This window comes from Echinococcus granulosus (genome assembly GCF_000524195.1).
Source record: "Echinococcus granulosus chromosome Unknown EG_S00086, whole genome shotgun sequence".
Classification (NCBI taxonomy): domain Eukaryota; kingdom Metazoa; phylum Platyhelminthes; class Cestoda; order Cyclophyllidea; family Taeniidae; genus Echinococcus; species Echinococcus granulosus.
The window spans coordinates 106209-133922 of NW_020170466.1; the positions used below are offsets into that span (position 1 = coordinate 106209).

General features: G+C 43.1%; 1 protein-coding gene across 1 annotated transcript; it reads right to left on the bottom strand. All coding sequences in view use genetic code 11, as the record gives it.

Annotated features, from left to right (window-relative positions):
* Positions 1-1451: 1451 nt before the first annotated feature.
* Positions 1452-27504, bottom strand: EGR_07765 (hypothetical protein; the record flags this gene model as incomplete). The annotated part of the gene is made up of 26 exons (XM_024497014.1): positions 1452-2379; positions 2453-2625; positions 2727-2819; positions 3242-3575; positions 3648-3806; positions 3883-4049; positions 4125-4169; positions 4247-4439; positions 4512-4567; positions 4651-4914; positions 5979-6495; positions 6659-6883; positions 7797-8031; positions 8687-8822; positions 8868-9068; positions 9680-10180; positions 12989-13511; positions 13583-13883; positions 14176-14336; positions 15277-15427; positions 17715-17887; positions 21955-22140; positions 23312-23468; positions 23549-23647; positions 26768-26953; positions 27399-27504. 26 exons carry the CDS (start codon positions 27502-27504, stop codon positions 1452-1454), a joined length of 6270 nt encoding a protein of 2089 aa, XP_024348568.1.
* Between the last annotated feature and the right edge of the window lie 210 nt (positions 27505-27714).

Sequence of the window (27714 nt, forward strand, 5' to 3'; positions counted from 1 at the left end):
AAACGAACCGTAAAGCACACATACACCCACAAGTGTGAGGAAAAACATTTAATGCATTGACTACTGAAATATGCATGACCTTTCAAGATCAACACAAATAATTTGTCACGTGAAGCCTTGTTGATTGAAGGTGGCGCCTTTAAATTAAGGCTATGAAGATAAATCGAATCATTTTTTACAAAAAGAGATGTCGCAATCCGAATAGGAATCAAGTCCTAGCTTTCTTTTTGCAACCACCCTAGTTGCCTGTTCTGCAGGGAGGTTATTAGCAACTGAAGCAACACCAGCCATGAACCATCTTGTAAAATTTATTAGGGACCCGTCTAGGATACCTGTAGGAAGATATCAATTAAGTGACCGCGAAATACGTCTTCATGCTGCTCTAGGCCGCATGATGGTCCACCGTAATCTCTACTAGTATACTAGTATGCTGCGCACCTCCTCTGCTCAGATGTTGGAATGTTTCTGTTGTGTGGGTCGACGCAATTTTGGTCGCCCGCAACAGAGGCCCTCTTTCAATAGCACTAAGTTCACGGACAGTCATCCCCTTGGAGCAGATTCGATTTTCGGCTACATGCCTTTTGGAAATACGGCGTGCTAGTATGAAGGATAATGAAGAGAAGAGCTGGGAAGTTGCAGACGTGGTTAAACGACTACACCACAGGGCGGTAGCACGATCCGTTCTTTGGTGTACGCAGTCCCCTGATACTCTTCCACATTTATACTCAACTCCTGTTGAGTCCAACATACCCTTGGGAGCCACAGCCAAACATCCCCAAAGTTCAAGCCGATCTGACTTAATTTTCCAAGTCTATATAACCCAACGTACGTTTAGCTGCATCAATCAACCCCGGCCACTTGCACCTCTCTCTGGGTTCCCCAGCCCCTTCCAACATAATGAATCATCATGTTGTTACGGCCCATTGAACCTTCAGGAAGGACTCGATACACCTCAATCTTCCATAATCTTACAAACCATTTTTCGCGCATATCTCTGCCCCCGCCCCCCTCACTAGGCAGCTAAGCAGCAGCAATGCATCTACTGATGTTATAAGTAGTACATCTGATAAATGCGTAAGAAAAAAAATAGGAGTTGCATATAATTATCCACATTTTTCAGTTGTAACAACGCTGATAACACACACCTGAAATGCACATAATCAATTATAACATCGGTAGCATTGTTATAGGATCAGTACAATAAATGTGCGCGGACGCCTCCACTTACATGGCATTCTAGAGGAAGTGGAAACACGGAAATCATACACATTCACGCACACACGCACACAAACACAATTTCTGATCATCATCATTAATAATAGCGAAAATAAGCATCATCATCATCATCATCAAAAAACATCAACGACAATAACAGTGTCGTCGATTAAATCAACGTATCGCTGAGCGCGGCGAATTCGGGAATCGTTGCCGTACACCGGGGGTGCCACTTCTCATTCCCACCGTTGGTGATGTGCCTCGATGTCCCTGTGGCCGCTGTCTACGATGTCCGCGATCACCATCTTGGTTTTCTTGTCGTAACAATGGTAATGATTGTGATGGTGGCGGAGCTGTCTGCTGGCTTTCATCATTATCATCATCGTGGTTGCTCGGCGGCCTTCGTCTCCCAATGATCGCTCTTCCTCCTCATCTGGTTTCTTGGAAAACTTATCAATCAGCCATTTCGGATGCCTCGTCCACTTGATCATAGTCTCCGACGACCGATAGAGGAATATCAATTTGGCGAACAGTTGTTCTTCTAGATAAAGCTTCCCATTCTCTCGTACCAGGTAAATATCGTGGCAGAGATTCAACAGCCTATCCACGTGTGGCAACTCCTGCAGCGATATTTGGTAGGAGATGTCACTGTAGATCATGCGTAACAGGCGACTTGCGAAGAATATGTACGCTGCGTACATACCAATAATGCCGTAGGAGCTAAAAATCTTTCCTAATAGATTGTCTGAGACCCGCTCGTTGAAGATGATGATGGAAAAGCTCCGCGATTGCGAGTGATAGGTCATGTCATCTTGGGTTAGGTTATTGATAGTACCGTAACAGGGCGCGCCAGCTAACCCAATCTCTTCAAGCACCCACCATCGTTGTTCAGATTGACTGTCCTTCCCCAACGATGCACTGACATTGACAAAGGTGTGTAATTGCGCGAGATTGCCAGATGCGTTTCGAAGATTGTCCTTTTGAGCAAACAGAAAGCGTGGAAAAGCTAGTTCTAGTCGAGCGGATTTTGAAGTGGCCATGTTAGAAGAAGTGGTCAGGCTTTCACTCAGAACTTCATTAAACTCCAGCCGTTCTTTTCGCGATAATGGACGGTTGAAGTACTGTTCCACGCGGGTCGAACTCGAGTCAATAGCACGGGGCGGTCTAAAGAGATCGACCGATCAGACCCAAAAACAGACATAAAGTAAGAAAGTAAAGCACGCTTTTTATGACTCACCGTCTGCAGACAACATGGAAAGTTATGGTCATCTGAGAGTCCTCATTCACCAGCTCGGACATGAGTTTACGATACAAAGGGGGCGTGATTGGCCACACACGTCCTGAGGTCGTATCAAAGGTCATGTTGCTCACATCCTCTGTCTTAAAGTTGTCCACGAATCCAGTCGTTCCCTACAACCCAAAGCAGATCCCAATAGATGTCCAGAACCATGTTTGAATATCGTTTTCCATGAGAAATTATGAGTAGATACTCCATTTTTAACTCAACTTACCTGATCCAAAGCGTTGCATTGACGAATCTCGGACAAAAAGGAATCGTTCACGTGGAGGAGATTGTTCTCGCGAGAAGTGAAGTCGTACAGCGCCTGATCAACAGGAGAGAAAGTTGAGGCAACGCGATTAAATACATTTTGAGTCTCCACAGAGCCTAAAACAACTCAATTATGGTATTAACACGCCTGTAAAGAAAGTTCGCGTTGCTCGGGTTACGTGGCAACGCATATTTGCGAAGGTGGGATGGATTGAGGAGGGAAACTAGTGATATGAATTAATATTAAAACGCCTGAAGAAGGAAAGTTAAATAATGTAGCTAATGCAGCGCAAATCAGACTTCTAAATGCCTTAAAAACTGCCCTTTAATTACAAACAGGAATAAAAGAAGGCAATTTAACAAAGGGCTGCCAAAATAGCCTCAAAAATGTGGAAAACGCCCATATTAGGTGAAATTTTAATTAGCTTAGAAATGTCTTTAGCCAACGGTTTAAAAGACATTTCCCATTGAACGCACAGGGAATCCACCAATAGCCAGCGTTTGCGAGCACTCAATGGGGACATTGATGGCGTAGGTGGTGTCAATGAAGGAAGCAACCACGAGAGGTCCCCAGAAGCAAAGAAACGCGAAGAGGAGGATAAGAAGGCCCACAATGTACTTGACACAAATGGAACGCTTCCGACCCAGCGGTGTGGGATACTCAATCTCGGAGCGTCGCCAGCACTTCATTACGAACACCTTCGCGTAGATGTCCTCCAACTCCATCCAATGGTAAAGGGAGAGCGGACTGTCCGTCCACATCCAATCCATTACACTGCGAACCTCGTACAGAAACGGCATTATCAAGTACCTACAAGGGGTAGCATAGAAGCAAGTTGCTACCACCACACTGAAATAGCCGTAAATTGAGGCTCAAGCTTACGCTTTGAACAGCACTAGGTTGATGTAGTTGTAATTCTTCGTCAAAAAGTTCCCCAAAATATGCCGCGGATATCCACTGCGAATTTGATAGGCGGAAAGACCGAAGTATATGCACTTTACCAGGTAGAGAAGAGCTCTTGCTGAGCCAACATTGAAAGGCCTGTGGAAGGATGAAAGAGAGAGTCCTGAAACCAGCGTCGCAGGGAGGTGTAAGAAGCTGATTGACTGGTACTCACGTCATTGTAATTTGAGGTAAGATGAAGAAAAGCCATACGTGAATAAGGATCACGTGGAGGATTTGAAAGATGAATTTACCCAACACTTGCTTCCTCAAAAACAGCGCTCTGTCAGCCACAATAAACAGGGATTGGATTATTATCATCCCAATGAAGGGACCGGGAATCTACAAAGAAATATGGTCCAATCATAAACACATTGACGTTGAAGTAAGAAAAAAGAAATTAGCGAAATTTCTCACGCGATTAGTTTTGATGAACTCGAAGGCATTATCGCCCATTCCAGTCTACAAGGAGAAGTGAAGAGCATCGATAAATCCTAGGCTACTGAATAAGCAAGCACGATATGCCACGGTGCACATACACTTGGGCCGAAGGATTGGTAGCCAAAAATGATGATCCAAAAGGAGAGAAATTCACATATAAACATGTACACATAGACATCGACCTTCTGGTTGTAACGTGGATCGGTCATTTTGAGGTAGAAACGACGCATCTTCGTGATTGGATTCAACGACGCCGATGAAGTGCATTGTGAACTTGATGATTTGGAGTGACTAAAGAAGATGGTAAAAGCATAAATATAATTTGTAAAACTTCTTTACGATTCTTTCACAAAGGAAACTGACCTCGGAACAATCGCTTCCTCCCTAGTTTGTTGCTGCTGTCGAGTGTCCTTTTTGACCTAAGACGGTACAATACGCAGTGAGTCTGGAGGGCAAATAAGCAGACCGCGCACACGTTCAGGCAATTCGATCTCAAACTTACATTAACTTTGTTGGCCTCGCCGGCCTGAATGAGATCTTGCCTGAATTCTGTGTCATCACGCCAGAGACCATAGTTCTTGAGGTAACTGCGATGTAAGAAAATGAAGAGCAGCTGAATGAGATCCCAAATGGCGTAGCTGTCGGTTTTCTCGACGCCAAAGATGACAGGTAGCCAATGCGTTTTTGCCAGCGTGGCCGACACCTGGTCCGGGGAGTTGAACTCGATGAATCGAAATTGGAAGATGTACTTGATGATGATGATCAGCTGAAACACACAGAGAAGTCGGGGTGTTTAATAATCTCGAAAATAACCAAACAGCCATATTGGACAACTTTATACGATATTTGTATATGAAGGCTCAACATTTCAATGCACCTTTGGTAGAGCCTTTAAGTGCGTATCTTGTATTAAACATTTCAAGCATTAAATAAAAATTTCTGCAACCTCAAAAACGTTGATTTTTGGACGCTTTCCGGGAACTAGTACGGCATTGAATCTAATGCAGCTTTGTCATTGAAAGGAGGGGACATTTCCGCAATTTAAAAAACCTAAAAATCAACCAGCCTCTTCCCCTTTCCATTTCCAAAAGATTCTAATATTTTATAACTTCAAGGGTGTGTCGTGCACCTCAAGTAAAAAAATACTCAGTCCAAAGACAAGCGCCCAACCCGGGAAGAATTAGCAACAGAATAAAAAAAGATTGTGCTGTCTAAAAAACCACGTCGTGTCATTGTTAAGGTGCGATGATTTGACACTTGTGTTACCAATACGCACTCCCTCTCGTGGCTGTCAAGGGGTAGTGCTAACTTCTCAGCTCTTTTTTCTCCACAATCAAACTACTTTAGTAGGAAAGTGGATACAATCTTTTAAGTAACCGATACGGCCAGATGGATAAGTAGGTGGATGGGAAAATTAGTAAGTATGTGGGGAAGTGAACTGATAGGTAGGTATCTGAATGAAAGGTATATATTGATAAGCAAGGAGTTAGATGAGAGGGTAGTTAAGCGGGCGTTTTAGCTGACGAGGTGGATGAGTAGACATGTATAAAGGTGAGTTGATGGATAAGTAGATAAAAACATGTAAGAATGCGAGCGGCTAGAAAGTTGGGTAGATAGGTAAAAAGGCGAGCGGATAGACGGATGAGTTGATATGTGGGATATAAACAGTTTGGAGGGTGAGGAGCGAGCAGATATGTATTTGAATAAGAAAGCAAGTAGAAAAAGTGTAGGTAGAAGGGTACTTTGCAAAGTGAATAAGTGGGTGGACAGTTTAATGGTTACGTAGTTAAGCAAGTGGGAAAGTAAGTGCAAGGATGCGTAAGCACTGACCTCGGTATAGGTGATAAGACTAATCCAGAAGGTCTTGGTAGGCCTAGGGACCGAGAGCATGCCCCAGAGGAAGACCATCAAGGGGTAGACCAACGAGAGCACATTTGCGGAGCGCATGTGGTTGATGATGAGAATGGTGTAGCAGACCAACTCGGAGTGTACTACCACTAGATTCCCCACTGCTATGAGTAGCAGGAAGAGACTAGGCCGCGAACGCCGGAACTCGCGCTCACGCTGCTCCCAGTTCGACAATGCACCACCATCAGTACCGACGCTACCATCAACAGCCATCGGCGCTCTGGCCTCGTCGTCGTACTCCTCCGCATCCCACGTGGAAGATGGACGAGGCACGCTTGATTGCGGTCCTTTAGTGGTGGATGCAGAAGCTGCATCGGGTCGTTGTCGACGTGCTGCGGATCCCGAGGAGGCGGAGTAGAAGGATGGATCCAAAACGGAGGTTCGCGAAGGGCTGGTACTACCTGAGATTACGTCCAACACGACGGATTCCAGTGTGACTCTATTCAGTGGATTGAAAAGTAAAAGGGGAATAAGAAACCAAGGCGGATTTGACTCCTATTACCCAAAACCAAACCAACGAACAAAAAACCAAACAAGCGTTTCAACGGAACGAAAAACAATGAAAGAAAAACAGAAAAGGGGAGGCGCGTTAGGATTCAAACCGAGTTCTATCGTAGAAGAGGTCGGTAAGCGAGTTGATGCTTCCACGAGAAGGAGAAAGGGGCAGAATGGAGCTGTTATTATCCTCGAAGTGGCCAACGTGCAGGGGTACCGATGGAGATGGTATTGTTGCTTTCGGAATTCTTGAACGCGAGATGCGAGCAAAGAGACGGCGCCAGCGACTCAGCCGCCTGGTTCGCTCCGTAACTTCGATTAGGTGCGCCACTCTAGACGCCCAACGCGGGGTGAAAGGTGAGAGGAGGTTATGCTACTGGTAAATGCGGAAGCAGCACCGAGGCGTGGCAACTATGCTGCTGCTATTACTTCAGCGTCAGTGACGCATCCAGTAGACGCAGACGTTAATCCACTACTAGCCCAGTCACACTCGCATGCGAATGATACAATGTACAACTGGTGAGTATGAACTTAACATCGTTGAGCGGCAAAAAAGTTGCTGATGATACTTCAGTACCACCCATGCACATGGCAGCATGTATCACAGAATGACCAGTGCAATACAACTAAATCCATTTCGGTGCTATATTTTTCACATGTGCAATAAGCACGCGTTTCCGATGGATGCAAACTCAGCGTCAGAGGTGGACGGTACGCAACAACCATACTAGTAACTTGAATTCACCTTCGTGCATTGTTGATGCCATTTCAAACAGCTGAAGTTCGGTAGTAACACTGCTTTTATACGATGCGATAGTTTAATATCACCGCAGTCAAACAACCGGTATTCAATGCCATTCTATAAGATAATATACAACTTGCATTTAATAAGTGAAACAACCAGTGATAGGCTAATCTAGCTGTCTCAAAGCAACGCCTCGATCTAACTGAATCGAAAATGTTGAAAGTCCATTAAGAAAGAGGTTGTGACTCGAGCAAAAATTAAGTACAGACCAATTTTCCTCGTCTAAGAATATTTGTCACTGGAGGAAAATTCAGCAACTCTCAAGCTCCTAATAAACACGAAGCAATTTGGGAAACTAGATCTAGTAGAGTGAAGACAATGAGATGCAAATGAGCATAAGAACGAACTTAGATAGCTATGATGCTGCTAAATTCGGAGCCAGTTTCTAATAAAACAAGAAGCGTGGGGAGTGTGGGGTGCAACTCATAACAGCAACTAACCTTGCATCAATGGAGCTGCGGTTGAAGATATAGAGAGCCTTTTGCTTGACCTTGCGTTTCTCCACATCAATGGTGCGGCGAATGCGTCGATGCTCGCGAGTAATGGAGTTGAGCATTCGCGTGGTCGTCTCGATGGTGGAGAGGAAGAAGATGTGCATTACCAGGCAGCCCGCCTTGAAGCGGCTCCAACAGCTCTCCGACTTATTCTCCACATCGTCTCCTGATATGCGGCTGACTGAAATTGCGAGCAGGGAAAGCGACAATTTCAATGTCTACCTCCGTGCACACTACATCTACCTTGGTATCGAAATTCAGTTATGTAACACGCTTGGTTCTTTTAACAATGTACCTCGTAGTTATCCACGTCACCGAGGACTGCATACTACTAAGACTGATTTCAGAGTTAATCCTATAAGGGTGATAAAGCTGTTCCTTATAAATCAAAAATCAGATGTATACTACTCACAGCAAATTCAGCGCCACGATGTCAACTTGAGTACTTATTACTGACAGTGATTTTACCCATACGGATGAAACCATTCTCCAGTCCAATCCGGTTGGTTCCATGTTACCAACTAGGTTTTCAGCGGAGAAAATAATAAGAAATTGCACAAGTGGTTCCGTATCATTACAATGGTTTGAAAGTCGCACACTACGAAGAGTATTAGCTGGTGATCCAATGATATCAAGGCAATGCGTCTAAAAGCTCGATAGCGACAATAGAAATCCCCCATTGTATCGACTTCCAGAATCAAAGTGGAAAAGGCCTTAACGAATTGTCCAAATAAAGCGGGACGTTATCTCATATACCACTAACTGCAATATCAACGGTTCTGGCGCAAGTCACTTCTGAGAACAAATTTAGTGACCCAATAACAAGAAAAACGTACACTGAGAAATAGAATCGTCCGAGGGAACTCTGCCACCCTCTGCCATGGGAACCCCTGAGGATACGCCTTCTCGTGGAGTGAAAGGAGTCAAGTTTGTTTGGTTAAAGATATCATTCTCGGCATAACCCTCGTCAGTCTGAAAGCACAAAATATGATATTGTAAATTGCTCCAGAAAATGACAAAAGACGAAATTCGATTCATTGGTCCTGGCTGTTTCTCAAGGAGAGGCTCTTCATGCACACCTTCGAATTGTGCCGTGTCGGGTGGATAGATCTTGACCGAGAATGCGGTTTGGCATTTAGCAAAGGGAGACTTGGGTCCACAAACCACCACATGAAAACGAAGCAAGGCTATTCCCATGGGGATGGAGTGGTACATGATCTATGAGTGTGGGATGGGCAGATCGTCCGCATGCCAAATGAAGGTTAAGATGCAAGTCATTTTACCTCACAAGCCAGTCAGCCAGTGAAAGATCTAAAATTCACGTCGCATCCATGCAACGTAAAGTTGGGGATAAATTGGTAGTCTTTGAAGTGGCATAGGGGATCCACCTACTTAGTAGCCCCTATCACGACTTTAACGGTAGGTAGAGGAGCAAATGATTTATTTCATCACTCAGGTTAAACTGTACTGAAAGTTGTTCCTGGCATGTTGGACTTCAAAAATAGCAATATCGCCATGGCTCCCCTTTCTATTACCAAGATCCAAGGGTCTTCCTAACTGGTCATCTGATATAATCAACAGTATAACATTATATTTTTGGTTTTTTAGATGACACGAAAAAATAAATGGTTTGAGGGAAGGGGTGTTTACCAGTAGACCGCCTTAATACATACCACAAATGAACCGACTGTGTGAAGCACACCCGAACCAAGTTCAATCACAATGACGTTGAAAGCGATCGTAGTAGGAGCGGTGGAATACTCACATCCCGAAAGACGCATGTGACATAAATAGACAGAGAAAATACCTATCAAAGCCTCCCCACTTACCTTCGCAAACGCCAGCGGATCCTCCTCAAGCGCTGCTCCACCACCCTCCACAGTATTCTGTTTGGAGAGCGGTGGTCGAAGAGGGCCCACCGATTTTCGCACCGACACGGCACTCATTCTTCCCGACTGTGCACCGAAGCCGGCGCCACCTTCTCCTTCCACCTCAGCACCAGAAGTCGTTGCGACTGCGTTTGGATCGACCACAGCGCTGCGCTGGTGGTATGCGGCCAGGTTTCGACGACGGTACTGGCGAGCGGTGGAGCGCATCCCATGTTCCATAGCCTGGTTGAGCAGTTGTAGAGGGTTCATGTGCGTCTGCATGGCATAGTCGTCATCGTCGTCCTCATCGTCATTCATATCCATTCTCGTTTCTTCGTCGTCTTCCTCTTCACCATCGTTGTCTGCAACAGTGCCGGGATCCGGGGAGGGGGAGGCTGCAAAGGTCACCGAGGGCCGAATTGAGGAACGTGAAACTAGATCAGTCTTCACCGACAGGTGCTCCTGTGAAATGAAAAGTATAGAAATTGAGCCTCACCTATCCAAGCGTTCACCTCCCGCCTTGATTCGCTAATGTCTTGACTTCTTTCAGCCATTTTCTTTAAGAAAAGTGGGTTGATCCTTTTCCACTTTGATAAATTATTGACTTCGCTTATAGCCAAAACTAGCGAATTTTGGTGACTGCGGAAAACGTCCCCTTTTCCCGTTACTAACCCCAACGTGAATTAAATAAAGTATTGCTTAGAGTATAGGGAGAAGTAAACTTTTATACCCATTTTAATTTTGCCAATTTTACAGAAAACGATGAAATATTCTTATTAAATTTTTAACTTCCTGCCGACCCAGCATAACGGCCTTCTTTCCGCAGATTTTAAAGAGAAAAGACTTCCTCCAAATTATCAGTTTCCTACCTGGGATGAAATTTTGTCCCAAGAACCGCTCTAAAACTACTGAAACGATATTCGAAAGTGATGTCTGGTTAAAATACCGGATTTTAATGTTTCGAGCTGCGTCCCGGAGATAACATTCATCTTTTCGAGAAAAATGTATTCAGGGACTTTAAAGTCTAGGGGAATCACATTTACGACATGGTTCCATTTTGATGAATCACGGGGGAGACATTTCAACGCACCTCACAACATTTTAAGTTAATAGGACGGAAGCAAGGTACATTCGGGAAAAAATTTCTCGGGCGGTGAGAAGGTGAAAAAAGCTCAAATGCACCCTTCCTTCTCATGCTACAGACAAGACAAAATGAAGGTGCCGAACCGACCTTCACTTCATGCCAATGGTGAAGAACTTCGTTTCCTGAACTAAATTTCAAAGGACACCAATAAAAAACTATTCAGTGAAGGCGAGGTCATATTTTGCTTAAATTATTCTCAAATCAGCTCAGTAAATACAAAAGCAAACAATTTTTGCAATGAAAGTAATCAACTTAAAGCAAATAGCCAAAATATTCCACTTGTTTGCCAGTACAATCAACCAGCCTTTTCCAACGAGGTACATGCTAGTCGTATTAAAGGCTTCGGCTCTAGAAACACAAATTGGATATAAAAGCCATTCCTCCTCACAAACAAGTCAGTCAGGCAACCAGTGAGCAGCCTAAAGTGCGTTAAAAATGCGTCGCCTGGCGGTGCGACTGCTACCGCACCTACCAAAATATTATGCGACAAATTTTGCGAGAGGCTCTCTCATCTTCTCAACTGAGTTCACAAAAAGGACAAGCTCAATTCACACCTACCAGGTTCCTTTAATAGGCATTTCATAATATGAGGGTACAAAGTGGGCCGAAGGTGATGAAGAGGACGGTAAAGAATATCCCATTGATAGACTGACGCATGTAGTATTTACTTGACAAGTTATTGAGAGGTGTAATATACTGAGAAATGTATCGAATTTTCGGCCGCTTGATTTACCGATAGACGCTTTCCAGAGGTTCTATCTTCTACCGACATAAAGCGAACAAGTTTCTTTATGTTGTCAAAGAAAATGTCCCCTGCATTCCCATTAAAAAGCACTGAGATTAAATTATCTGCATGATTGACAATATAACGAGAAAGTAAGGAGAAGGAGAAAAGTAACTTGTACAATTGACAGCATTGGAAGATAGATCAAGGAAACGGGGAAAATGGAAACATCTAGGGGCAAAGGACACTATCAAACAATTAAATTATCAGTTCGAAAGGATATGAGAAAAACAACCCTTAGTATCCTCCATGCACATGAACTCTAAATCGGTTTTTCTCATTGTTTCTTGAGGTAAACCTGATCTTCTTGGCCAGTTGCGATAGTTACATTGCCAAATGCAGACCTGATAGGTACAATGTTAGCAACGGGTTTGCTGAGGACGTCTAAAGCCCCAAAAACATGCCTATTTCGGTTTTCCAGAAGTCCCCTTTTCTACGGCTACTTCTCGAATGCTCTGGAATTTCTCGTTCAATTCTCCTGATTAGCAAATATCAATTACGGACCTGGAGATGCCTATAACTCCGGAAAAGCATTTCTGTTCGATTTCCTAGAAGTTCACCAAACATTCCAGAAGGCCGTGCTCTCACCCAGTCCCTTGTATCAAGCAAATAGAAATGCACTCTAAGTGTTCTGGTAGCTCCTCGAAGGCCAAGGTCGATCAGTTACTAATACAGAAACACAAATAAATTCGCAAACAGATTCAGTAAAGACATCTACCCAGACACTCGCAAACGCTGAGGTTCCAGCACCAGATTGTAGTAATTGGTAGCCCAATTTATGACGTGGGGAAAATGGGGGGAAATTCATGAGGAAAAAAACGATATTTGTTGCAAACATTCGAGCCTGTGAAGGATAAAGGACTCGCGTCAGATGTCCATGAATACCACTATCTCGAGTTAGACCAAGTGATGGGTGACAAGAAAGAGGAGAGAAATGAACGAGTTGAAACTGTTCGTAAACAAGTCGTGAATCATGAGAAGCTGGGAAGAACTGAGATGGCCAAATGAGCAACACTAAAGTAGAAACGAAGGAGAAAGAAGAAAAACGGATCGAGAGACACGATACATGTAGAGTCACTGTTGTTAAGCCAATATAGCCAAAGCAAGTGAATTTGCGCATCGCTACGAATAAATCAAACGCCAATCTGGCTTTTACACTTGTTCCGACCGACATAAAACGTTATTTGCAATGCGAGACAAGGGATGACAGATGCAAATAACGTAAAGGGGATTCGGTAACAAAAGCCAAAAAGCGACAGCAGTAATTAGTCATTCACGAGGATGGAGATAACAACTGAAGCAGATTAAAACGAACGCAACCACACCAGGAAAAAGGCAATACCGGTGGAGTATTCTCGATTTCGATCGAAGGTCCCCGATCCGCCCTCTCCGAATCTGCCACCTCTGTTGTCAACGACGGCGACGTGGCATCAGTGTCGTGTCTTTCGATCGCACCGACTGAGGCGATGCGTCGATGGCTCTTCGGTGGCGGTGACGCTGCCAATGATCGGGGCAGAAGTGTCGTGCCCGACTTCGCCACTGCCCCCACCGAAGGTGATTTTGCAGTGGTAGTAGGAGATAGCGCTTGCAGTTCTATTCCAGCCGCTTGCTCTGCTCGTCGCGCTCGCCGCTTTGCGGTACGAAAGGCCTCTGGGTAGGAGGACAGCCGGCGGTGGGTGCGAAAAGCAGGTTGACTGGGGGTTGCGACGGCAGCGGAGGATGAAGAAGAGCTATATGAACCACCAGCAGTAGTAGCACGTGTAATTCGACGATGTGGCACCCCACCACCCGTCTGTTCCAGCGGAGCTCGACGCCTTGTCATAGAGGAGACGCGAAACGGGTTTCGAGAGGCGGGACGACGTGGTCTAAGGAGAAGAAAAGTGAATTTAAAAAGGCCCCCAAATCGGGATAAACTTCTGTACGGTTCTTCACTAACTGAGCTGGCGTGGGACTGTAAGGACAGGTGTAGTTGGAGAGCGCATCCAACGGAGCGCTATCGATGCTAGGCCACACTGCGCGCAGATGGTGACGCTGCACGCTCTCCGGTGGATACGCTTGTGTCCTAGCGCCTTGATGCGTTGGAGGGGGCGGCAGGACTTGGGGCAAGGGGGTTTCGCTGATAGATGATGGTGTCGTTAGTGTCGTTGTTGTTGTGGTGGCGGTAGTTGTAGTCTCGTCCTCTGCCTCCTCGTCCTCGGGATCTCCTTCAAAGTGGTAATAGTCGCCCGAGCGTATCACTACAGAAAAAGATCAACGAATTCGAAGAGGCATTTTGTGCTGCTTAGCACCGCCTGTTTTTATCAACCCCTTAGAAGGCTATTACTGAGGTTTTTGAGCTTATTTTGACAGATTCTTACCCCCCGTTAGCAACAACGGGTGCATTCGTCGTTCACCTAATAACTAAAATCAAGCGTTCTTTAGATCGTGGACATGACGACGCATTCCAACGCAACCAAGTGTCCCACAACTGTCGCTAAAGTCACATCTGAAGGAGAATGAAGGTGAAAAGGAAACAAGGCAAGAACTCACAGATGTAGTGTTCATTAATATTGGCCGTATTTTTACCAGCCTCCTTCTGGCGCTGCGCAATTTTATCCAGCTTGCGTTGCACTCGCTCCAAGTCACGCTTTTCACGCGTATTCTGCTCGCTGATTACTTGCATCAGCTTGCGATTGATGAGGAAAGCGCCTCTGAAAAAAAGAATAAGGACGTGTGTGTGTGTGGGACGAATGGAGGGAGGGGAGAGGATGGGGACATAGTAGAGGTGTCACAGCACTCTGTGATTCGACTACCACAATACGCAAGCATCGACCAAATTACTGGTCCCTCTGCTCCTCTCCATGCCAAAAGTAAAGCTACCTCCAAAACAGCGTACCTCATAACGCCTTTAAACCCATCCCAAGAGGATAATCTTGCTTTTTTGTTGTCTGCATACCACACTAAACTTCGCAGAAGGAAGCTGTCAGTTGGGTATGGCTGAAGCGTAGAAGGGTTGTCGGACGCCCGCCAGCTTTTCATATCCATCAAACATCGTTTCCTACGCAATGACTAGTCGTAAAACGGGACTGGGTTTGAACATACTCAAGTCATAATGAAAACACCGCTCACAAAATAGTTTAGGGAGATAAAAAAACTGTCCGTGTTGTTTCTGGCCAAGTGGTTCCACTAAAATTAACCAACGTAAGAAATGGAGCCGCTAAAAAGTGTCGCCCAGTCCCTGTGACTGCTTTGCGAATGAGTACACTTCGGTTGTATCCCGTACGTATTCTCGTACGGAGGGGCTGTAATATCACCTCGAAGGTTGGTAGGCATGAAATGTCTGATTTTAAACGAATGTCGACCCAAGCAATGCAGTGAGGCGTTAGGACAGATCATGCATTTAAAAGGCCGCATATAAAACTACTTAAAATATAAACGAAAAGTGGTAAGTCATGAGGCTTCAGTTAAGACATTAAATAGTCAGACACCAAAAATACTACTTAGATCCTTTAAAGTGCTTAACCTAAGAAAAGATAAAAGGTAATTTAGTCACCGCAGATAAAGGCTTGATCGCGCAAACAGGCTACCTTACTTTGAACCCAGTGTACATTTACCAAATAATTATCCACAAGCTATCCTTTTACAACCCACCTGGAAGCGAAACAACTCTGAACATTGAGATCAAACACGACATGACGGAAGGAGGAGGTAGTGAAGATCTTGCGTTGAAAAATGATCACTGCAAAGCACACAACATCCCAGTGAAGTCCGTTTGAGACGATCTCACAGCCAATATCCGTGGCTAGAAGAAGGAGAAGTAGGAACATTATTTTAACGTAAGGGTGTTCATCGTGTACCAAGTATTCTGCGCCTATTTGCTATTATTTTAGGTTCTTACAATTAATTAAAAGCCGCCGCGGCTATGGAAGAATCCCTGAATCCATTCCAGCCAACCAGAATTGGATTTTGTGATGGTAGCGGCCATCCTAACCAACCGGAGAGTGACCTTGATGTTTCCGTTGATGGGCTTAATTCAAGTACTTTATTGAACATTTTTCACATGATTTCAATCGTCGCAAGACTAGAGGCATTCAATATGGGGAGGAAATTCCTTTTATTGTCTTGTCAACTCAAACCCAAAACATCATTCTGCAAGAGCTTTTGATATCTCAATGGTAGGTTTTAGAACGAAAAATAAACTGTCTAAATGGTTTCACATTTTCCTAACGCATTTCTAGTTAGTAGAAGCGTGACTCTGGTACAACAGATAGAAAATTTACAACTGCAGTATCTTTTTAGTTCCTTAGCGACCCAATTGAATTGACTGAAATCACGCCGAATGAGATAGCATTTTCCGGTGATACGCAATAATAATAAAAAGGGATTCATTTTTACCTCAACCCATCCCTTTAGAGAATTCAGAGGCTGCTGATAGCAACGAAGTTCAGCTCTAACCTGCCACTCTCTTTCGCCTTGTTCTAGAGCAGCAAATGGGTGTAAAATGAACATAAACCAACCTAACCAATAGGGGACCGACTTTAAGATGTCAATTGTTAGTAGAAAATCTGTTTATTTTGAGTAAAGGTAAACATTCCTTGACGATTTTCAATGCATTTGCAACTATTAGAATGTCTAATCATGCACAATTTGTAAAGCAGAATAATGACTTAGAGCGACCACGTGGCAATGCATTCTCCACGAAGGGGCACTGATCACAAACGCTACCCAAACAGCACTAACTTAGCAAACTGCGATATTTCATCGTAAAAATGGAATTAAATAATAGACAGACTCATAGTAAAGAGCGCAAGAGCTGCTAAAGGATAATAACCGATACGCACGGAAAATATCTACAGCTCCAGAAGACTCCTCTTGACGCCCAGCCCCCGAACATTCTTGAACGTCTCGAAACCCACTACGCCACTTAATTCGCCTAATTTAAATGTTCAAAGACCGAGACCAATTAGAGTGCTATAAATACGCAATAATGGAGCCATTCGGTGTGTGCCACGAACTCAGCGAGGCGACACGAACACACGCGCTGTACCCCCAGCTTACTCATAGAGGTCGGTAATAAAGGCATACGCACTGCAGACTTGATTGCACTATCGCAACAGGACCCGTGTTCACACAGCAGTTTATGACAGTAAAAGTGACCTCAACTGCTTCGCTCATATTCACCTATTGCTAAGAGAGCAATCACCAATAAAAGAGATTATCTTTAAAACCAAATCACCATTTGTTGACATCCTAAAATGAGTTTGAGAAAGCTTTCTCCGCCTTAAAGAGCAGTCTTGGAGGCAAAATGCTGTGTCGTTGATGCAAAAGCTCAATCAGCAGTGGATAAGTGGGAAATAAAAGATGCTGTTTCCATCAATAAAGGGGCAACTTTGCTACATTAGGCGATAGCAACACGTCCAGATGGCATTAGGACCTTTAAAACAGCTCAAGAGCATTAACTGTTGGGAAATAATCTGGACAAATGGCAAAGCCACACAATATAAGCCAAGGTGAAACAAACAGCTGATACATTCAATCTACCCTATGGTATTTAAGAACTACAGGAAACATTCAAGTGTTGTCTGGTCGACCGCAAGTGAACAAGAACCACCCAAACCATATGCGAAACGATTGTAACAGATCGGCTACATTTTTAAAGTTGTCAGATCTTTTTCAGACAATGAAGATGTCCAAGTGAATGAATTGGATAGAGGTGGTAAGGTGATTTGCAGGCTGTCACTAAATTCACATTTAGTTGGGAAATCCATAAATAAAAGCGTTTTTCAAAAGAATAGGAGATTTATGTTGAATGAGGCAGTAGTTTAGTATAATTGTTGGGACCAATCCACCGAACAGTTAAAGGGTCGGCTAATGACAACAACTAGCAATAGCGACTGTTCCAACCAATAGGAGCGTGATTTTCATACTAGTCGAATCGGAAATTATCCCACCGTCCATTTTCATGGTAGTTAATTTCAAATTTTACACTGTCCGAAGACTTCCGGTTATAAGCGTCTAACCAGTAAGAATGTGACCTTGAGAGCAAAAGCTCAAACCAGACCTTTTCACCAGTGAAATAGGGGACCTACAGTAGCCAGCGTAGTCATTCCAACCAACGGGGTTCATACAACTGACGCCGAAGAGTTGGATGAGCCAACAGATACGATGACCTACGAGACGATTCCAGTAGACACAGCCCATCAGTTGAAGGGTACACTTCGCCAGAATCACACAGAAGTTGTATCCCACGATCACATTCCACCTAAAAGAAATAATACAAAACCAAACGAGTTATATAGTAAGATGAAGGCTTTCAAAGACCCGAAATGCATTCAATTAGTTTGATGCACAGCCACCTCGATTGAGGATGAATAGAATTTGTGCGCATTTATTTGAATAGACACTCCATGGGCAGATCGAATATCTACGTACAGCCTCCCAGTAGTCTCTTCAACAGCTTTTGACTCTCCCACTTTCCTGAATTAGCTCCAGAGTTCACTGCTAACTGGCCACATAGCTATGACTTGTACCGACGGTGATAAATTTGCATCTGTCCACCCTATTCAGCAAAAAAGTGCTGTTAAATTATCTGGCTTTGCTATAAGGTGGATTTAAAAATACTTTAATGGTGGGCATCAAAGAGGCGGAAAAAGGTGCAATCGATGTGCAAACATCTTCTGATAATTAGTTTGCTTTTAAAATTTGTTTTGGAGAGAAATAAAAAAGCGGACTTGATAACATTTCGTCGATTTTTTAAGCGAAGATAAGAGAGTTTGGACGACTACTGTGCACTTAAAGGCATTAGTAGTCTAATCTACGTTTTTCCGACATCATGGTGAACAGAGAAGAGAGGAAGAAAGGAGAGATTACATGGTCTGTGGATAAATCTCGAACCAATGTTTTGTCTCCCAAAGGCAGAAATACTTAGTAAAAAAGGTAGCACCATGAATCCATCCGCAAACTCAAAGGGGACAATAAATTTACCAAGCAAACTAAGGATGCGTAAGGAGAATTGTGAATTAAAATTCCCTTGTTTAAAAAATAACCGATAAAGGAGTGAGAAATAGACGAGCAGAAAATTTCCCAGCATATTCCAAATGCAAGGTAGGATTGGGTGTTAATGCCGCCTCTATGAAACGTTTTGCCTCTAGAAGTAAAGCTCCTTTCTCGTGTTTCTACCTTACCCTCTCCGAAAGTGCCTTTTCCACTCCGCATGAGGTAATGTGATTGGTTGATGCTAAAACAATGTGGTAATAAACTCCAGAAATGGGAAGGAAGGAGAGAGGCAGTGAATAAGGTGGGACAGCACTGTCCTAACATTTTCCCATTCTAATTTGAGCGCAAACCAACTCAACAGTAGGTTATGCAACATAAGAAGTAAGGCTATTCGTTGGCTTGCAAAAAGAGGTCTGCCCTTCTGACTCAATAGTTCTGGCTACTCTTCAATGAGACGTTATCCATGTACACCTCCAGGTTGTGCCCTGTTGGGGAAATAGATTTCAGTCGTGATCGCCGTTTGGCCTCCAACAAGAAACAATGCAAGGAAAGCAAGTATACTATCTTCTGGAGGAGACGAGAGGGAGTGGGCAGAGTTTGATAGTGAACGAGTCGTTGAGGGGTAACCAGTGATAATTACGGCTGACTAACATTCCAACGCAAAGAAAAACAACATGATGCACACCTTGCGTTTTCACGGGGTTACGTAATGAAGGGAGGAACGACTTGTCAGCCTCTGAATGCAACTTGTCATCTGTCGTTAATGCACTGCATGCAAAATTCATTTGCTGGGAGGCTTTCACCACAACAAATTGTTGCATCGACACAAGTCAAACATTACTGAAAGAGCGACATCTATTTTTTTCATTTCTAGTGAAAAATGGAGACTCTTTCTTCGCGTCATACCATTTTTCTGGCTGGTAAACTCTGCAAGCGTATCTTTGAAAATAAGCTGAACTCGATTTGTAAAACAGACAAGTTAGGACTATCAGGTTTTTTCAATCGGCATTTTATGATATAAAAGTTCTAAATGAGGAGGAAGCAAGGAGTATCGTTTTGACAGATTGATGAACATCCATGCTTAATCAGAATAGGTGGATGTTGAGTGGCAAGCAGAAAGGCACATAAACTTTTTGACTATTTGATAAAAAATTTACTCAAATTTCACCCAAAATACTCGAGTTTACTTATGACGTATACTAATCCGTAAGTTTTATGTACGTCTTGAATATTACCAACATAAACAGCGAAGTTGGAGGTCATCCTAGATACCGGCAATTAAATTAACATTTTCATTGGTTCAATACCGATAGGGGGAGTCCTTTCCCAAATTAGATTTGACCTCATTGACCGCAAGGAGGACAAAAACATTCATGTAATACCAAATCAAGTTAAGTTACACATAGATAATCGCAAGATGTTAGGTGTAAATATGTGGGAAAGATGGAGAGGGGAAGCTATTTCTGCAGATAATGAATGGCTAAAACGCCCCCATACTGAGCAATTTCCAAACCAGTGAACCGTCACGAAGAGGGCAGATTGCTAAATCCACTAAAATCTACAAGATACACCAGTGACTTTGGAGTCCAAGGTCAATGTGAGTGGCTTTCAAAGCACCGACTATGCCGTGATAGCCGGCGAAGTATCCGGAAGAAGCAACGAGGACCGCGCTCAAAAAAGAGGAGAAGGGAGGGGATAGGAGGGTGGATATGCAGCCAAGCAAGGGCTCAATCACTGATCTTGTTGCCACACCTCCCAATCCTTCTCTTGTGCACCCGTAATAAAGGTACACACAGACCCATACGCCTTTCATCTTCAAGAAAGACTCGGGCGCCGCAATGCCCACTTTAAGTCCGCTACTTTGCATAGCGCTTTCAGAAGCAGCCCCGACGCTACAACACCGGCTCCCAAACACGATAAAGAGCCTCTCGTTAATAAAGTGGGGAAAAGAAGGAAAACTCGTGATAAAGTTCGAGGAAGCAGCGCTCCATTTCGACAGTTTTCCATGAGGGTCTGTGATGCGTGAATGGAAAAAGACACTGTTTGTGTCCTTTTCACGTGGAACAAAAAAAGAAAATCGCTGAGGGGGAGAAACGGTGGGATTAAATAAATTCTTGACAATCAATTAATTCTGTTTGCGATGGAGAAGGAGATTTTTCCAAAAAATGTACTTACCCAAGATAACTGGGGGTTAAAGGGTGTAAGATTCTACAGACTGTTTGTCAAAACCCTTCTCGGCTTGTCAACTTTAATAAATGACAGGTTAGCATTGCGTTACCTTCACAAAGCAAAAATAACAGCACCATTTTTTACGAAAAATGAATGAATAAATAAAACCTTACGGTGGATGGATGAATTGAGTGATGTACAATAGACAGAAGCAAACATAGAAACTCATTTTTTATGACAAAAAAAACAGCGGGGGAATAGATCCAAGGTGGAGTCTACACAAAAAACAGGCTTTTTTCTAATGTTCTACGTCAATTCATGATTGTTTTACCCATTCATCCGATGTGTGAGACTTGATAACCAAAAAGTCCGAGAAATTGCCAGGTGTAAAGTGACACATATCAAAGCATTACTGAAGTCTCCAGAAAAATTAAGATGGCTTTCTTATTCTTTCATCAAATAATCTAAAGTATTTTATTTTTGGGAAGATTAATCCAAGTTATTGCCCATTTGGATGATAATACCCTTGAAGGTAAAAGGTCAGAATTGGATGGAGAAAAAAACCAATACTTCAGGGATGGAATCACCTTTTTTCCCAACTAGGAAGTGCCAAAGTCCAACTCTGGCTCAGCCAGTTAAATCTAGAGACTTAGTACTAATCATGTCATGGCACCAACGTTGCTAAACACTTCTCTTGACACATCAAAAGCGAGCCCGTATGTCCCCGAGGATGGGAGCACCTTCGAGTTTGTTTAAGAGACGATTTATTGCATGAAAACTCGAAATGAGAGGAAAGCAGCGGTGGAAGCAATAGAGTGTCTCACATCGACGGGCTGAAATCCTTCATAACACAAGCATTTTACAAGGCTCTACGTGTCAGTAGATGAGCTACTGAAGTTAGATTAGCGAATCGCTGGACAAATAAGGAGCCATCTTTTCAGGATAAGGAATCAAAAAAGCAGATCATCAGAAGAATAAATGAATTTGAGGAATTCGACGAGTCTTGATTATTACCATCCGATTAGGGAATCCAAATTACCGTCAACCTAGATATGAGTTTCATTGAGGAATATCAACAAAAAGGTGTTTAACAATGCAACTTGCGGGGTGCACAGAGATACAATACAGCGTTAGGAAGCAGAAGTCATCTCAGACAAAACTCACGAGGCAAGAAGATTGGAACGCCTTCGCATCATGACGTTTTGGCCCATCCAGAGGTAAATGAAACTGAGGATCATGTAACCCAGACAGAAGAGTGTGATCCAACTGACCCCCGTGGCGAAGACAATGGCCAGACTGAGCCAATACGACCAGTAGAAAACTGCATGACGCATGTAATCCAGGTAGGATCTGGGGAGTCAAAGAAAATGATGTGATTTCTAGTGAAAAATTCCAAAATAGGGGACACTCGTGACAACTAAGCCATCGATGTTGGCACTTGTATCGGTTGAAAGCAGTCCACTTCAAACTGCACAGCTCAGACGAGAGCAGTCAATAAAGGATCGGATAGTCTTGAAAAACACTCAATAGAAAAAGAGGCATGCTTAAACTAGCAACCATTAGTGCTTCAAAATTAAATCAGAATTTTATTCATTGCTGCCCACCTTTTCCATCCTGACAAGGTTAGCTGGCTTGACCAATCTCGAGACGTGGCTAATGGGAAAAAAAGGCACGAGAGTTTTAAACAAAATTTGTTTCAATTCTTCAAGGCGAAGTCGAGACGAGTCCTCCATTGTTCACCTTCATTCGTGAAAAAATTATTCCAACTTCCGCCTACCTTAATGGACACTTAATGTTTTTAGTTCCACTCCAGCTATGGAGACCAGTTGAGCTTTTTAGGAGCAACAAGACGAATGACCTTGAGAGCCCACTGATAGAAAAAAGAGGAATTAGGTATAACGACTCATTTTGGTTTGTTTTGACATCTGCAATCGACATAGAAATTTTAACACAGCATGCAACAGTTTACTTCAGTCAAATCACAATAACAGTGCCTTTAAAATTATTTACTAATTTATTGTAACAACGCACCACACAAAAAAATTTGAGAAGGTACCCACAAAAAATAGGCCTTTTTAGCACACATCGTAGCTATAGCCACGTAATCCCACTGCAGTCCAAGGGGTCAAGAGCCATACACGACCCAGACATGACCATTAGCAAACGGTCACGTATTCAAAACAGTTAGATGATGTTTATCCTCCTATTGAGGGCTTGCATAAAGCTAACTGCAATCAAACACCTCCCGGATAAGACCTTTTTTTGATTTCAGTATTTCTACTTAGGAGCTTCTGCAAATCAAGTATCAGAGTAGCCTTAAGAGGCGATCAACTATAAACAAGAAAACCCAAAACCAAGTATTCTACTGATCCAAAATTAATCAATTATTAAAGTTTAGAATTCCCGATTCTACCAATATCGGCCAGGCAGTAAATGAGGTTTAAGTATGTTTGGGACCATGGGATGCGAGCTGTATAAACTCGATCTGACCTCGACTACAGTCAGATCATTGAGGACTTACTCCTTCGTACTGATAAAATCACGATCATCCGGGCCGGGCAGAGTGTCGGTGAGGACGGGAGTGTTGCTACCCCCACCGTAGCTTTCCCAATCTGGTCTCTGTTCTAACTTGAATACACGCCACTGTGCGGCCACCAGCATGAATTGCAGGAAGTCCACTACAAAAAGACAGCAACAGATGAGGAAATGCATAATACATTTTTAATTTGGGACGAAAACAGCAGGAAGTAAAATTTACCGATAAGTTTGCGAGGGTCAGGTTGGTGAGAAGTGGAAGGAAGGAAGAGCCACTGCTGTAGACGGATTGTCTCGTTGTCGTTGGAGTCCCAGGGAAGAGCTAGAAAAATGCAAAAAACAAGCAGTAAGTTAGTCAATCGAATTAATCAAGCATTCATTCACTTAATCAACCAGTTATTCATTCATTCGTCGAGTCATTCATTTAATTTCTCGTTCTTTTATTACTTGTTTTATTCAACCATCCTTGCACGCATCCATTCACACATCAGTCAACTAGCTGTCCATTTAATCCGTCCATTAAAATAGTCTATTAATCAATCAAAGTCAATTTATTCACTGGCATAATCACCCAAAGAGTCACCCACTCAATCAAACAGCCGATAATTTATTCGTTTATCCGAGTAAAGCACAAAGGAGATGCGCGAACATACAACGACGATAGAAGTGACAAGCCAATAAACACAACAAAAATAATTGATAGATCGGCCTACCAGACTCGAGGATTTTCGGAATACGTGTTGTGGCTATGATGGAGACAAAAGCTATTAGCATCACTGTTTTATCGCCTCCACTATTTTCCATGATTGTACATTTTGAATTATCGCTATTTCGGAGCAATCGTGTGACATTAAGGAGGCAAGTCAGAAGAATCAGCCCGGGTACATGAAAGAACGAAGTATTTATTCGGACATAAAACATTTTTGACCGACGAAACTGTGGTCTGCCGAATACGTGTAGTTCTTAGCACAAAGGAGAGTAAATGAGACAAGCTATGTAGTAGGCCAGATACTGAGACTAGCTAGAGAGACCAAATTACTGACCGTTGTGGAGGGTAAATCACTTCCCACAATACCGTTAAAGGTTAATGCACAGCTATTAGTAGAAAAAAGAATTTGAATAGCACCGATGTAAAACGGCAAATCTGCTGCAATAGCAAGGAAGACTGAATAACAGAGTAAAGGTGAATTCACCGCTCCACTATGCGCAGGTAGTGATGAACTTTTGGTCGACAAAGTCCACGCGATTCTTTACTTTTAAGGTCATTTTGATTAATGAGGGGAAACATAAAACCCAGTGTAAGTTCAAGAAATCACAGAATGGATTCCACCAACAATACAAGGAGACTGTTGAGACTATACGATGTTACGGTCGTGTGAGAACAATAAATGCGTGCACTCATTGTTTGGGGGCGGTAAAGTGAATAAAAAACCATTCAATGAGCTTATATATTAGTGATAACCACACCGTAACGCAATACACATCTGCCACCTACCTACTGGTGAAACTTCCGAGGGTTTTAATTTTTTTAGCCTACCTTCACATCAAGTAAAAATGTCTTGAATTCTTCCATTGGTGCGGCTTGTTTTTTTTGCGGCACATAATGCATATGCTAAAGGGACACAAAAAAAATCTGCGCTTGTTCTTCCTTTACAATCAGTGCAACTGCTTGCTGAGAAACGTCTTCCGCATTAGAGTTGGACGGAAGACAAAAAGTGACGAAGTGAGGAATTCAACACCACCAAAGTTATGCGATCACACGAATAACTTGATTACTACTAACGAAGTAGACAAATAGGTACAAACGACATGCCAGGGAATAAGCGAACAGTGTTGCAGGTCTAATGGCCTCCATTTCCGTCTGATTCATACATATTCCTACTATCCACCTAGCAGAAAGGTAGTGATCGCTTGGAGAAGTATCGGAGGAATATGGGGAAATATAAAAGCCACTCCCCATTGCAAGTCCGCTGGTGATCCTATCACACGTTGAGCGTTTTCAAAACACATGTGAGATAGGTGAACAACTTGAGGGCCCTTGAAACCAATTCCCACCTGCTACTAATGCACAACATGTGGGATCTATTTGGTTGACAGCTTCCACCATGACTGCCATGTGACATAGGCTTGAACGAAATGTTTAATTATATACGTTACAAATTTTTGAAAGTTGTTTCCGGTACGTTAATTGAAGCTTAATGTGTGGAAGGCAACTCGCATCTCTTCGCAGTTGATAAGAATAGTGAACCATTTGGGAATAAATCACCCAAGTGAAAATATTTAAGACAAATGTCCCATTAACTGACGTTAGGAAAAGCTTCTGCGGCTTTGGAATTCAATTTGCGAAGAAGACAAGATCAAATCAGATCCATTGGAGGTTCCCTTAACCAACACCTGATCAAAACGGGAAGGAAATGGCAGAGCACAGACGAAGAGTTCCGTACTGGAAGATGGACGCATATCTTATGGTCAGTGATGTGCATAAATGATTGCATGTAACAAGGGTCTGCAAGATGCGACAAGGTGACCGTTGTGAACTACATCAAAGAACATATGAACCTGTCAAATCGTCCCACAGATGATCTGGGCCTTTCATATTCTCCTAGTTAAAAAATCACAAGAAGACACCAATCGATTCTGTCATGCAAATATCTACAGCAAGAAGCTGGTACTGGTTACAATTACCACAGCACAGGCACCACTTTCAGCCGGTTAAAAGCCTCAACACTTCTGATAGTAAAAATAAATAAATGGTCTGACTCTAAATAGCCCCGCGATGACGATAGGGTCCCCATTTAGGTAGAAGAACTTAACTAAAATGGATTCCAAACTGATCCAAAAATGTACCAACTATTCCATAATCGCCTTGATTCTGATTGAAATTATAAGGAGCAGAATTCCAATGCAGCTTCTCGTCAAAAGCACCAGGCACAACTAACAGGAATGAGTTTGAAGATCACGTGAAACCTGTGCTGATTTAGCGTGAGAAATGACAGAAAGAACGCAATTGACACAAGAGATCAAGTTGGTAATCGTATTAACGATGCCTGCACTGCTATGCCACACCATAGGCAAATTTTAGGGATCCATAAAAGCGGGCTTGCAGGATTTTCTACATCACCTTTAGCTATGGAAACAAGCCTTGATTCTGCCACAGGTGCGGCATATTCAAGAAAGTACTCATTGCCTCACCAAAACTAGCTTTGAAGGCCTCAAAATCACAAGTTTCAGGTTATAAAATCGCAAAGAATCATCAAGCCACCATTGGAAGTAAACTTGTGATGCACAAAGTACTTATAGAAGGCTAGGCAAATCAGTGCCAACATCGAAGAGTTTGTATCTCCTATAGACTAATTGTAATTTTCACATCTACCATTAACAAAGTGAGCATAAAATAGGACTTCAACCCCAAGCTTATAACAACGGGAGGATTGAAGCTCACATTCGACAAGAACAGAGGGGATCTGCGAACAGGCAGCGTACTGGATGACCAGAAGGACACCAAGGAAAGTCATGTAGGCAGGCCACAGGCGAGAGCAGACGTCTCGACGGTGAGTGAAGAGGAAGAGAAGCATGAGGAGGAGGTAGAGTACACTCAGAGCATCCACACGAATGCAGGCGGCGATGACTGTGACGCAAAAGCATATCTACAAGATGGAAACTCTCAGCAACACCTAAGCGGCAGATTTTCATGCCAGATAATTCGACACGAGATATGCTACTGGTAGACGATTAAAGTAACACCTCATCTTTTGAGCTGATTACTTACCAATTAATTCGGTGAGGAATTAACATAAATTTTCCACTATGGCTTAATAAATGCATTCACGGAAATTTATTGAAAAGCAACACTCGTACGCAAGGAGGATAGACGAGAGGTTGCCGATAGTTATCTTAACAAAAGAAATGTAATTTCACCTGCTAGTGAGTACCAAGTATCCGGTTCTTCAACAAGCGAAGAGCTGTTGTAATTTAAGGCAGAAAAGGTTATGTCAGGGCAAATATGGGTATGAAACGACTAGAGGATCATCCTTCCATGAACAGAATGCCTGAACGGGTCCTTTGAAACCTACTGTCCAAAGAACCAGCTGCCTCTGAAGATAAATCGGAGTTGCGACTCGGAGATTGAGCTGAATGAACAGCCTTCTTCAATATACTGAGTATTGTGGGCAGGTGCATGCGTGAGCCAAGGACACAAATTCATCTTCACCGGTTTGTAATGTGAAGGACGTGTTACATTCTTAACCGAGTTCACCCACAACTCCAATGTATGAAGTAACCTGGCGATTATTTGCGACAACAGAAGAATCACACAAGAGGACGTAGGTAAGTTGAATGAAAATCTTGAATCAAACTATATTCCAACTGATAAAAGCCCCAAGTTCAGTA